Source organism: Gekko japonicus, unplaced genomic scaffold, assembly GCF_001447785.1.
Source record: "Gekko japonicus isolate JY-2015 unplaced genomic scaffold, Gekko_japonicus_V1.1 scaffold13, whole genome shotgun sequence".
Lineage (NCBI taxonomy): Eukaryota > Metazoa > Chordata > Lepidosauria > Squamata > Gekkonidae > Gekko > Gekko japonicus.
Window position 1 is genome coordinate 2,124,167 of NW_015172553.1, and position 11,750 is coordinate 2,135,916.

The 11,750-nt window shown below is 46.4% G+C and overlaps 1 protein-coding gene across 1 annotated transcript in view; it reads right to left on the bottom strand.

Moving 5' to 3' along the window:
* Positions 1-11,385, bottom strand: part of SNRNP27 (small nuclear ribonucleoprotein, U4/U6.U5 27kDa subunit) — a 17,936-nt gene extending 6,551 nt beyond the window's left edge. The window contains exons 1-4 of the mRNA XM_015421122.1: positions 11,266-11,385; positions 10,099-10,219; positions 2,680-2,780; positions 39-118 (exon numbers count right to left, since the gene is read on the bottom strand). Of these exons, the coding sequence (XP_015276608.1) occupies positions 39-118; positions 2,680-2,780; positions 10,099-10,219; positions 11,266-11,302 (339 nt within the window). The 5' untranslated portion in view covers positions 11,303-11,385. The remainder of the gene's footprint in view (positions 1-38; positions 119-2,679; positions 2,781-10,098; positions 10,220-11,265) is intronic.
* Between the last annotated feature and the right edge of the window lie 365 nt (positions 11,386-11,750).

Below are 11,750 nucleotides of genomic sequence, written 5' to 3' on the forward strand. Positions count from 1 at the left end.
CACCGCCTTGCAGTTAAGAACAAAGGATAAGGACATACCTTTGTTGTGTCAAAGGTTGAGAAGCCCATTGTTTTCATCATTTCTATTTCTTCCTCTGTTTTTCCCTCCAGATCTTCTTCTAGAAAGAATAATACAACCAACAGATAAAGAAAACAGAATGCAACTAGAAGGTTTACCCTTAGAATCTCTATCCTTCCTTTCTGAGCCTGAGGCTTTTTAAAAACTAAAATCTAGTTATTGGGCTCAGAATTGCAAACTCTCTATAGCTTGGCCAACAGAACCTGTTCTCCCCTAAATTTAGGGATTGTTCCAAATGCAAATCTTCCAGCTGTATATCTTTATCAACTTATAGCTCCAAATTTGCGCAGAGCCATCTCCTTGGCCAGATTTAATGTCCTTCCTTCTGCTCTTCGCTCTGGCAGATTCCAGGGGATCCCCTACTCCAGCAGGTGTTGTCCTTGTAAGAAGGACTGTGTTGAAACTGTCCCCCATGTTCTCCTTCAATGTCCCTTTTATCTGGTGCCCCGCCAGGATCTTCTGTATCCTATATTAGCTCAATTCTCAGAAATTCCTGATGATTTTAAGGTTCTGTTTTTGCTTGATAATCAAGATACGGAAATAATCAAAATAGTAGCAAGGTTTCTTCTTAGTGCTATGGCTATACGTTCTGATAAGTAACCATTGGTTTTTCTGCTTTAATGCTGTTTTTCTGCACCGTAGCTCCAATTTTACCCTATATGGATTTGTATTTTCTGATCTATATTTAATCTGATCTCCTATTGGATGTATATACGTATGCCAATAAAGGCTTGTCAAAGTAAAAAAAAAAAAAAAAGCAACTAGAAGGCTGTTACTGCTTATGCCTTATTTAACATCTACGTGCGCCCCCTTGCCCAGAGGCATGGGCTGGGGTATCACCAGTAGGCGGATGACACCCAGCTCTACCTGTTGTTGGGCGGCTGGTCCGACTCTAGTCTGGCAGATCTGGACCTAGCATTACAGGCCGTGGCTAGTTGGCTTAGAAATTGAATCCAACGAAGACGGAGGGCCTGTGCCTGAGTAGGGGTGATCCGGGGTTAGGGATCTCACTCCCAACCTTTGACAGGGTGCTGTTGGTGCCAGCGCCAAAGGTTAGGAGATTGGGAGTGCTCTTGGATGCCTCCTTAACGATGGAAGCCCAGGTAGCAGCCACTGCTAAGCCTTTTATCAGCTTTGGCTGATTAGGCAGTTGGTTCCCGTCCTCGAGTGCAATGACTTGGCGACAGTGATCCACGCAATGGTCACCTCGAGATTGGACTACTGTAATGCTCTCTAAATGGGGCTGCTCTTGTCCCAAATCTGGAAGCTTCAGCTGGTGCAGAATCCTGTTATTAGGTCTCTCCATGTGGGAGCACATTTAGCCTGCGCTAAAAGAATTGCACTGGCTGCCTATAGCGTACCGGATTTGCTTCAAGGTGCTGGTGCTTATCTTTAAAGCCCTTTATGGCCAGGGGCCTACATACCTGAGGGACTGCGTTTCCCTGCATGTTCCCCAGAGAGCACTACGGTCGGGGTCTCAAAATCGTCTGGCCCTCCCAGGTCCGGCCCTTCCAGGTCCTAAAGATGCCAGGCTAGCAGCAGCCAGGGCCTTTTCAGTGGAGGCTCCGTGCTGGTGGAACGAGCTCCCGGAAGATACCAGAGCCCTGTGGGACCTCTTACAGTTCTGCAGGGCCTGTAAGACGGAGCTCTTCCACCAGGCCTTTAGTTAAGGAGCTGCATCCAACAACTAAAACCCTGTGCCCAATGCCACCATCAATAGCCTGTGCTTCGCCAAATTGTAATAACAACTGCTGACTATATTTTTTAGTATGCCTGCTGCTATTACTACCTAGCCATTGTCATATAAGTTGATAACTAGCACTTTAAATCTTGTTTTCATGGTTATATTTATAATTGTTGTTTTACTTGTCTAATTTTATGTAAGCTGCCCTGAGCCTGGCCTGGTGGGGAGGGTGGGGTATAAATCAAACAAATAAATAAACAGAGAGAAGTCAGGATCAATAACTGCAAAAAGCCATAATGCTCTTGGCATTATTTGGTTTCTCCAAGGTTGCCTTATATGTTCTGGGAATTAAAGCTGTAACTTCCCTGTACATAATGGGTCTGGTGAGATACTACATTTGTTTGTACTTTTCATTCTCTGAAACCATATGAAATTCTAAGGAAGCTTTTGTGATGAGTAGGGTTGCTATACATTTACATTCCAAACCAACCTCTACCAACTTGTCATGGCATAAAACCAACCCCACTGTGTTTTGAGGGAAATCAATCTATTATAAAACATTGCCTGACAAATGCGGGTATTTCTTGGCAATAGCTATGCTACATTGGGAGAAGTTGTTCAAGAAATAGGAATCATATCAACATTGTGCGAACAAAGTAATCACATGGAAAGGCCCTCAGACTCAAATCCAGCATACTATTCATTGACTCTTCTCAGGTACATTTGCTATATGCTGCCTATAGAACCAGAAGTCATCATGTCAAATTCCTTGCCTAAAGATTGGTTCATGCTCACATTAATACCCCCTCTCACAAATAACCCAGACCACAAGTAGAGAAAATTGGCATTGACAAGGGGCATTGAATCAACATGTTATTCAGCCAGGCTTGCAAAACCACAAAGTTCAGTTTCATTACCTGTGATCTGGCGCTCTTTGCCTTTGGAGTCTTTGATTTTTTTTTCTTCATCTTTTTGTCGGGAAGGCGAAGAAGAGCTGGATCTGTGTCGCCGGGGAGACCTAGAATGTCAACCAAGTGCAGTTCTCATCTTAACAATGCAAGGAAATGAAATAGTAGCCTTTGCCAGCTCACAAGACAATAACAAAGAAGCACTTCCATGTTCACAGAGTCCCAAAGGGGTGCAAACACAAAACCACAAACATTACATCTCTAAACCTCTGTGCTAAAAAACTTTCCTATCTTATCCTCACTGACAAACATTATTTTATAGTTATTTCCACTATTACACGTTGTTTACCTTGACTTTCAGAAAGCTTTTGAGCCTCCTTTTAGTTCCTGGATTCGTACCCTACCATGGCCGACGATGACACCAAGAGCGTAGCTGTTACTACCACCGGCAGGTGGTAAACCAGGTAGATTGGGAAAATTCTGGCAAGGGTCTTACTCCTGGTCCTATGCCCCAAGCTGCACTGAAGAGAGCTGGATGATAACTCCTAACTCGAAGTTACCTACCTACGGACGACACTATGGCAGACGTTACCTGGAAGATTATGAGAAGGATTACGGGAAAGCGGCCAAGATTGAGGAAATGCAAGTTGAGTGGGTGAGGTGAAAACTCCCAGCACAGCATGAAGAGTTACGCCGGGATACACAAGAGATGGTGTTTGACATCCCCCAACTCATCATGGATGCTGTGAGGCGTGAGGTGCGTACCCTCCTGCCAGATGGGGAAGGTGGAAATGGGAAAGAACAGCCGTGCAATGGGACACTGGCGAAGGACCAGATGGGAAGTGTCCCCATTCCTGTTAACCTTCCAGGGGGGGCCCAGACGATCAGCAGCCAGCTGGGCCGCTGGGTCCCCCTGTGCTTCTGGCGCCGGTGACTGGGTCTGAGCGATCTCATGAAATTTTGGATGCTACCTTCAACGGAGACCCCGACAAGCTCGCCTTCTTCCTGCTGCAAGTGCACAAATTCCTAAGGGACTAGGGTCCCCGGTTCACTATGGATAAACACTGAGTAGACCATATCGGGTCGCGCCTACAGGAACGAGCAGCTGACACAGACCTATTAAAGACATTAGAGGACCCAAGCTCCGTGATGTGATGGCTTTCATGTGGGCCCTACAAAGGCAATATGAAGACCCACTGGAATTGGAGAAGGTGCGAACCTGCCTGCGAGCCTTGAGACAAGGAAATAGGACAGTACATGAATTCTCTGATGAATTCAAAATGTACACGGCTAAGGTTCAGGGATGGCCTGAAGAGGTCCTGATTGAGCAATATCGTATCGGTCTCAATCACCAGATCCTGGAGTGGGTCCTCAACTCCACCAACCTGTTGACCCTAGCTGGTGGGATCCAAGAGGCCAGGGATGCGGAAAACCAACTCAACATGATCAAGATGTATACGGCTAAGTTGGCTCTGAGGTCACTGGGGGGTGAAGGTAAAGGCCAACATTCCAAGGCTAAAGAGTCCATGGGCGATTGGCACATGAAGGTGCCTGTGCCGTGGGGCCAACTTGCCACCTCCTGGAGAGAAGGCCCCAGAGAAGCAGAGTCCAGAGACACCACAAAAGCCAGGAGGGATGCGACCCAAGCAGTCAAGAGCCCTTCAACTGAACGCTGCCTTGGACGGGGCTTCATCCAGCGGAGACGAGACCACCCCACTGGCGGGAAAAGGCTGGGACCTGCTGTAAGAGGTGCAAACCAGAAGGTCCAAAATCAGTTGGCACCATGTTCGGTGAGCAACTCCCCCCACCCATTTTTCATGACTGTGTCAGTAGTGAATCCAGAGATGGGTACACAAATAAGGGTGAGAGCCCTAATTGACTCTGGGTGTACAAGGGACTTAATTAGTCTGACCATAGTTATAAGGCTGGGGGTTCCAGTACAACCCCTCCCCAAGCCACTGGTTTTCACGCAAATGGATGGCTCCTGTGTCGGTGGTCATGGGGATGGGGCTCCGCTCTACCGGAGTGGGCGTGTTTGGCTCAGAGACCTAGCCCGGGTTTTTGAGAAAGACAAAGCAGATGAGCTCTCCCCCCCCCCCCCCCCCGCCCCTCACCAGGCTCCTCTGCTCGGGCATAAAATGCCAAAGGGAAAGTTGTATGCGTTGAGCCCGGCCGAGAAAGAGGAGTTACGAAAGTTCATAGATAAAAACCTAGCGCAGGGGTTCATCCGGCCGGCCTCTTTACCTTTTGCAGCCCCCGTACTCTTCCGGAAAAAGAAAGATGGGGGATTGAGACTCTGTACGGATTACCAGGGTTTAAACGCTGTATCCACCACAAATGTATACCCCCCTCCCTTTGATCAAAGACCTCTTGACCGAGGCCTCAAGGGGCAAAGTGTTCACCAAACTGGATTTGAGAGATGCTTATTTCCATATGCATATACAGGAGGGGGATGAGCACAAAGCAGCTTTCAATACACCATTGGGACAGCTTGAATACTTGGTTATGCCATTTGGATTGGCGGGGGCTCCTGGGGTCTTTATGAACTTGATCAACAAAGTGTTGCACAAGCACCTATTCAAGGGGGTCCTAGTTTATCTTGATATCTTGATCTATTTGCCTGATAAGGCTTCCCTCGTGACTCTGGTGAGGGAGGTACTGGAGACCCTGTATGAACACCGGATGTTTGCTAAACTTTCTAAATGAAAGTTCCACAAAAGTGAAGTTTTCTGAGCTACTGCATCTCTGGGGAGGGGATGGGAATGGACCCACACAAGGTTGCAGACGTGCTGAGTTGGGAGGCCCCTCGCACCTGGAGGCAACTCCAGTCCTTCTTGGGATTCACAAACTTCTACTGCCCCTTCATCCTCAACTTCGCTCAAGTGAGTTTACCCTTTACGGACCTATTAAAGACTAAGAGGAAGGGGCAAGACAACACTAAGCTGGGAGCTAAGCTAAACTGGACGCCAGAGTGCCAACAAGCCTTTGAGACACTGAAAAAGCTATTTACCTCTGTGCCCATTTTATATCACCCCGATGAAAATAAAATGTTTGTAGTTCAAGTCGATGCCTCAGATGTAGCCGGGGGAGGGGGCATCCTGCAAAAGGAAGAGGACGGTAAACTCCACCCCCGGCATACGTGTCTAAGAAATCAAATTCTACCGAGTGCAATTGGGTGGTTTGGGACAAGGAGGCAACTGCTATAAAGCTAGCCCTTACCACCTGGAGACACTGGTTAGAGGGGGCTAGGGTGCCTTTTGAAGTATAGACAGATCATAAAAACTCGGAAGCCTTGCACACACCCCGTAACCTCAACGCCAAGCAACTTCGGTAGGCAGAGTTTTTCTCCAAGTTTCATTCCACCCTCTAGCACCTCCCTGGAAAGTCAAATTTCTTGGCTGACACCCTGTCACGCCTCCCCCAACATGCCAGTCAAAGGGAGGAGGTAGTAGACTCTATGTTCACGCCCTCCCAGCTGGGTGGAGCGGTGGTGACATGGAGTCACACCGTGGCTGAAAAGGGGGGGGGGAAGACCTGTGGATTACTAAGTTTAAAGAAGCCCTTACAGAAGCAGATAGGGAGGAAATTGCTAAAGACTCTTCCATCCAGAAAACCCCAGATGGCTGTTGGTATGGGGGAGCAGGCTCATTGTACCACATGGTCTGAGGGGCGAGGTGTTGCATTTTGGTCACAAATCTAAACTAGCTAGACATTATGGATATTTAAAGACTTTATATCTATTGCAGTACCAGTTTTGGTGGCCGCACATGTGTGCGGACATTTCTCAATATGTGGGATCATGCCAGACTTGTTTGATGGGAAAAAGACATCCTGGGAAGCCCCCAGGGACTCTGAGACCTTTGGAAACCCCTAGTCACCCCTGGGAAGTTATCTCCATGGATTTCATTACTGACCTACCACCCAGTAAAGGATATACTGTGATCTGGGTTGTAGTGGATTTGTTTTCTAAACAGGCTCACTTCATTCCGTGCAAGCAACTGCCAAAGCCCTGGCTAAATTGTTTATGCACCACATTGTGTGGTTGCATTCGGTGCCCAGTAAAATAATATTCGACAGAAAACTTGTTCATGGCCAAGTTTTGGAAAGAACTCTTGCAGGTTTGGGGGATTACAAGGGGGCTTAGTAGTGCCCATCACCCAGAGACTGATGAACAAACTGAACGAGTCAATCAAATTGTTGAGCAGTTCTTGCACTGCTTTACCAACTACCAGCAGGATAACTGGGCTGAACTGTTGTCTTATGCAGAATACAGTTATAATAATTCGGTGCACTGTTCCACTGGACTGTCTCCTTTCAAAGTGATGCATGGATATGAGGGCATCACCTTGCCCCCTATGGGTACTCCAGAACCTGGGCCTGGGGACCTCCAGATTTGGTGGCAGGACTTAAAGGACCAATAGTCTGTCATCCAAAAGACTCTTGATAAAGCCAAAGTGGATTACAAAGTCCAAGCTGATAAAGGGCAAGCCCCTGAGTGAGATTTACAGGCTGGGGTCTTGATGTACTTATCTACTAAACACTTGAAGGGCTCCAGCCCCAAAGGAAATTGGGCTGGAAATATGTTGGTCCTTTTACTGTGATATGTAAAGTGGGGGACGTTGCGGTGGAACTTGATTTACCTAAATCCCTTAAAGATGTGCACCCTGTATTTCATTTCAGTCTGCTGAAATGGGACCTGGATCCAAACAAATGGAGACTGCAACCACCAGCCCCTCCACCTCTGATGATGAATGGTGAACCTCACCAAGAGGTGGAAGAGATTTTGGATTCCAAGCTGAAGCATGGCAGCCTTTACTATCTCATTAAATGGAAGGACTTTGACCCCTCTCATAATGAATGCGTGCAGGACTTTCATGTCAATGCCCCTAAACTTGTGCGTGCATTTCACAAAAGGTATCCAAAAAAGCCTGGTGGGTGAAGTCTTTGGGGAGGCAGAATGTCAGCTAAGCCTCTCTTGAGCCCTGGCTGCCATGGGAGTGGAGATGACTCTGGAATGTTAAGCTTTAATTCTGTTGTGTCTTCCATGTTTCTGTTATCTCTGTCTGACCTTCAGTGCCGGGTATATTATTTCTCTTGGGAAAAGTAGCCCGTTACTTTGGCGGGCTTCTACCTGGTCCCTGATTGGCCATGGACCATCAGGGGGCCTCTCTGAACAATGTATAACTGTTTGCTTTGTGCGCTTTATTTTAGTTCTAACATGAAATGGTTAAGATATCTGCACGTTCTTAAAGTCTTAATAAACTTTACTTCTTTGAATGAAAGCTGTTGGGAACTGACTGCTGCAGGAGTCTGACAAAGTTCCTCATCAAAGGCTCCTAAGTAAGCTCAATAGTCACGGGATAAAAGGACAAGTCCTTTTGTGGATAAAAAACTGGCTAATTAATAGGAAACAGAGTGAGTATAAACGGGCAATTTTCTCAGTGGAGGGTGGTAAGCAGTGGGGTACCACAGGGATCAGTACTCAGTCCGATGCTTTTTAACTTGTTCATTAATTATTTGGAGTTGGGAGTAAGCAGTGAAATGGCTAAATTTGCAGATGACACTAAGTTGTCCAAGGGTGGTGAAAACCAGGGAGGATTGTGAGGCATTCCAAAGGGATCTGTTGAGGATTGTCGAGTGGGCATCAATGTGGCAAATGGGGTTTAATGTAGCCAAGTGCAAAGTGATGCACACTGGAACCCAAAATCCTAACTATAAATGCACGTTGATGGGGTCTGAACTGGCAGAGACTGACCAAGAGAGAGATCTTGGCGTCGTAGTAGATAACTCACTGAAACTGTCAAGACAGTGTGCAACTGCAATTAAAAAAGGCCAAAGCTATGCTGGGGATTATTAGGAAGGGAACTGAAAACAAATCAGCCAGTATCATAATGCCCCTGTATAAATCAATGGTGCGAACTCATTTGGAATACTGTGTACAGTTCTGGTCACCACACCTTAAAAAGGATATTATAGCATTGGGAAAAGTGCAGAAAAGGGCAACAAGAATGATAAAAGGGTTGGAATACTTTCCCTATGAAGAAAGGTTAAAGCGCTTGGGGCTCTTTAGCTTGGAGAAACGACGGCTGAGGGGTGACATGATCGATTTATAAGATTATGCATGGGATACAGTAGGTTGAGAAAGAAGTACTTTTCTCCCTTTCTCACAATACAAGAACTTGTGGGCACTCAATGAAATTGCTGAGCAGTCGGGTTAGAACAGATAAAAGGAAGTGCTTCTTCACCCAAAGAGTGATTAACACATGGAATTCACTGCCACAGGAGGTGGTGGCGGCTACAAGCATGGACTGCTTCAAGAGGGAATTAGATAAACATGGAGCAGAGGTCCATCAGAGGCTTTTAGCCACAAGGTATAGATAGGAACTCTCAGTCTGGGGCAAGTGATGCTCTGTATTCTTGGTGCTGGGGGGGGGGCAGCAGTGGGAGAGCTTTTAGTGTCCTGGCCCCACTGGTGGACCTCCTGATAGCATCTAGTATTTTTGGCCACTGTGTGACAGAGTGTTGGACAGGATGGGCATACACATGCATACACAAAAAGCTTGGGGAAGATCACAATATGTTATCCAATGTGTTATCCTAACACTACTGAATGTCAATTTATGCTGGGTGACAGCAACCTGCTCCAGGTTACTCATCTCAGTAAACAAGGATTTGAACCCAGACAACAGTGCACTGTGTAACATGCACAGGTGGATTGTTATCTGTTGCCTAAGCCAGATGGAGAAGCTGTAACCAAGTACCTTCTTTGTAGCTGTGCGGCCCTCCTCCTTCCAGCTGTCATTGAAGCCAAAAGAGAATAGGCAGCAGCAGCCAGGCACTCTTCATTATATGTGCACCAAGATCTCACTGATGTTCTATATTATCTGAAATGTGTATTTATTTTTAATTGCTGCAAACTGTTAAAGAATGCACATTTTTAGTTGCGAAGTAGGGTAAAAATTACAACAAATAACTCATAATGTTAGAACAGAACCCCAATTGCTCAGCCAAGCCCCGCACAGGAATTTTCTAGCTGCTAGAAAATATCCTTCCTTACCAATGCTAATCCCTGAACAGCCCCTCTTCCTCTTTGCCAGACATTGCACAGCAAAGCTGTTGGAGATGGTAGGTAGGAAAGCAGTCAATACAGTGAAGATTACTATGAAATGGGAAAGAAAAAGACTTTTCCCTCCCCTAGGCAAACATGTATCCCAGCTGCCTGAGCGGACATGAGCATTCATGCACCTTTGCTAGGTAACCATACCCAATCATCCTTCCCCGAGGTTTCTAATGGCAAGAGTTATTAGCCTGCTCTATCTACATGCATACTGCCTACAAGACAAACATCAGCTGTGAGGAATTAGTCATTTGCCTTACAGAACAGGTTAACCAGATACTCAGCACTACTATCAGATGTCACCTTCTCACCTCGATCGTCTCCTGTGTGGTGAACGGGAACGACTTCTCCTCCTTTCTCTCTCCCGGGACCTTGACCGTTCCCGCCGCCTCCTCTCTCTCTCTCGTGAAGTGGATCTAGAGCGCCGACGTTCTTTGCAGAATGAAAGAAGAAAAATTATGGAACGGGATAACAAGGAGAGACAAAAACCTCGTTAAAAAAGCTTGATTCCCTATCACTTTGGGTCATTTCTACAATAACCCAGACTGAAACCCTTCAAAAACGAGCTTGCCTCATGACTACTTTTCAGTTAACTGATTAAAACACAGTTTCCTATCCATAATTACTGGTATTGGATATTTAGCATGGCAAAGTGTTTAAGAGTGTCAGACTCTAATCTGGAATACTGGGTTTGATTCCTCACTCCTCCACATGAAGCCTGCTGGGTGACCTTGGGCCAGTCACAATTCTCTCAGAACTCTCTCAGCCCCATCTACTTCACAAGTTACTGTTGTGGGAAGAGGAAGGGAAGGTGATTGTAAGCTGCTTTAAGACTCCTTAAGACAGAGAAAAGCAGGGTATAAAAACCAACTCTTTTTCTTCTTTCATGAACGAATTTCAATTTATCACAAATGTTTTAAACCTCATCTGAACACTTACATTAAAATATTTATGCCTTTACAGGCTGCTCAAAAGCAAAGTATAGTAATTTTCTTCTTCACTAGCTTTTGTAAGTTAAAGCAAGGAGGCACATTTCCCTCTCTGGGAGTATGATAGCTGTCCAGTTTTGCATTCCACACCCTGCTTGTTCCAAGGTGGTCTAGGAAAACTATTAATGTAGCATGCCCCCTCCCCTTTATTATTACAACAGACTTATGATGAAAGTTAACCTGAGAGTTACGTTGGCTTCCAAGTGGACGTTTTCTGATGTATGCAGCACTTAAGGACGCATGAGGTTTGGAAAAAGCTGCACAGCAGAAGCAGCCTACCGTATTGCCACAAGGAGCTTACAACCTGCAACTGACGGTGGGGTGGGGAACAAAAGCGGCTGTACAGGCAGGGGAAAAGAGCCTAGAAAGAGCCCCACACTGAGAGAAGAGAGGCCGAAGAAGCTCACTTCTACAGAAGAAGCAGCCAGGAAACGAGCTCTATTCTTCTGTGTGGTACCAAGACCTGCTGTAGCGTCCTCTACTACTCACCCCTGCGAGGCGGCGACCTAGAACGGCTTCGGCCCATCCCGGCTCTTCGAAGTCGACGCAACCGATACCGCTCCCCTCGACCACTTAACGGACTTCCGGCCCGGCGGTCCGCTTACCTTCGATCCGACTGGAAACATTGCATTCGTCAACTTCAGTTCCGCCCCTGGGATTGGCCTTTCCGATATGTTTGGACCAGCCTCTGACCAATCCGCGAGCGGCTACTTGAAGATACCTATTAAGAGAAGACCCAGGGCTCCCCTGTTCGAGTAACGCGCGTCGGAACTTCAGGACGAGGCTTTCTCTGGCATCAAACAAAGAAGCTCCCCCCCCGTTTTTCTCTCATCAGTTATATTTTTTAAAAATTAAGTTTGCATTTTTAAAAAGAGGCGTATTTAGTAGTCTCCCATACACATTTAGGCATGGATTCACATGTACTTGGCATGCGCTTCAACATTGAAAGACAGTTGAGCTTGTATGGCTTTTCT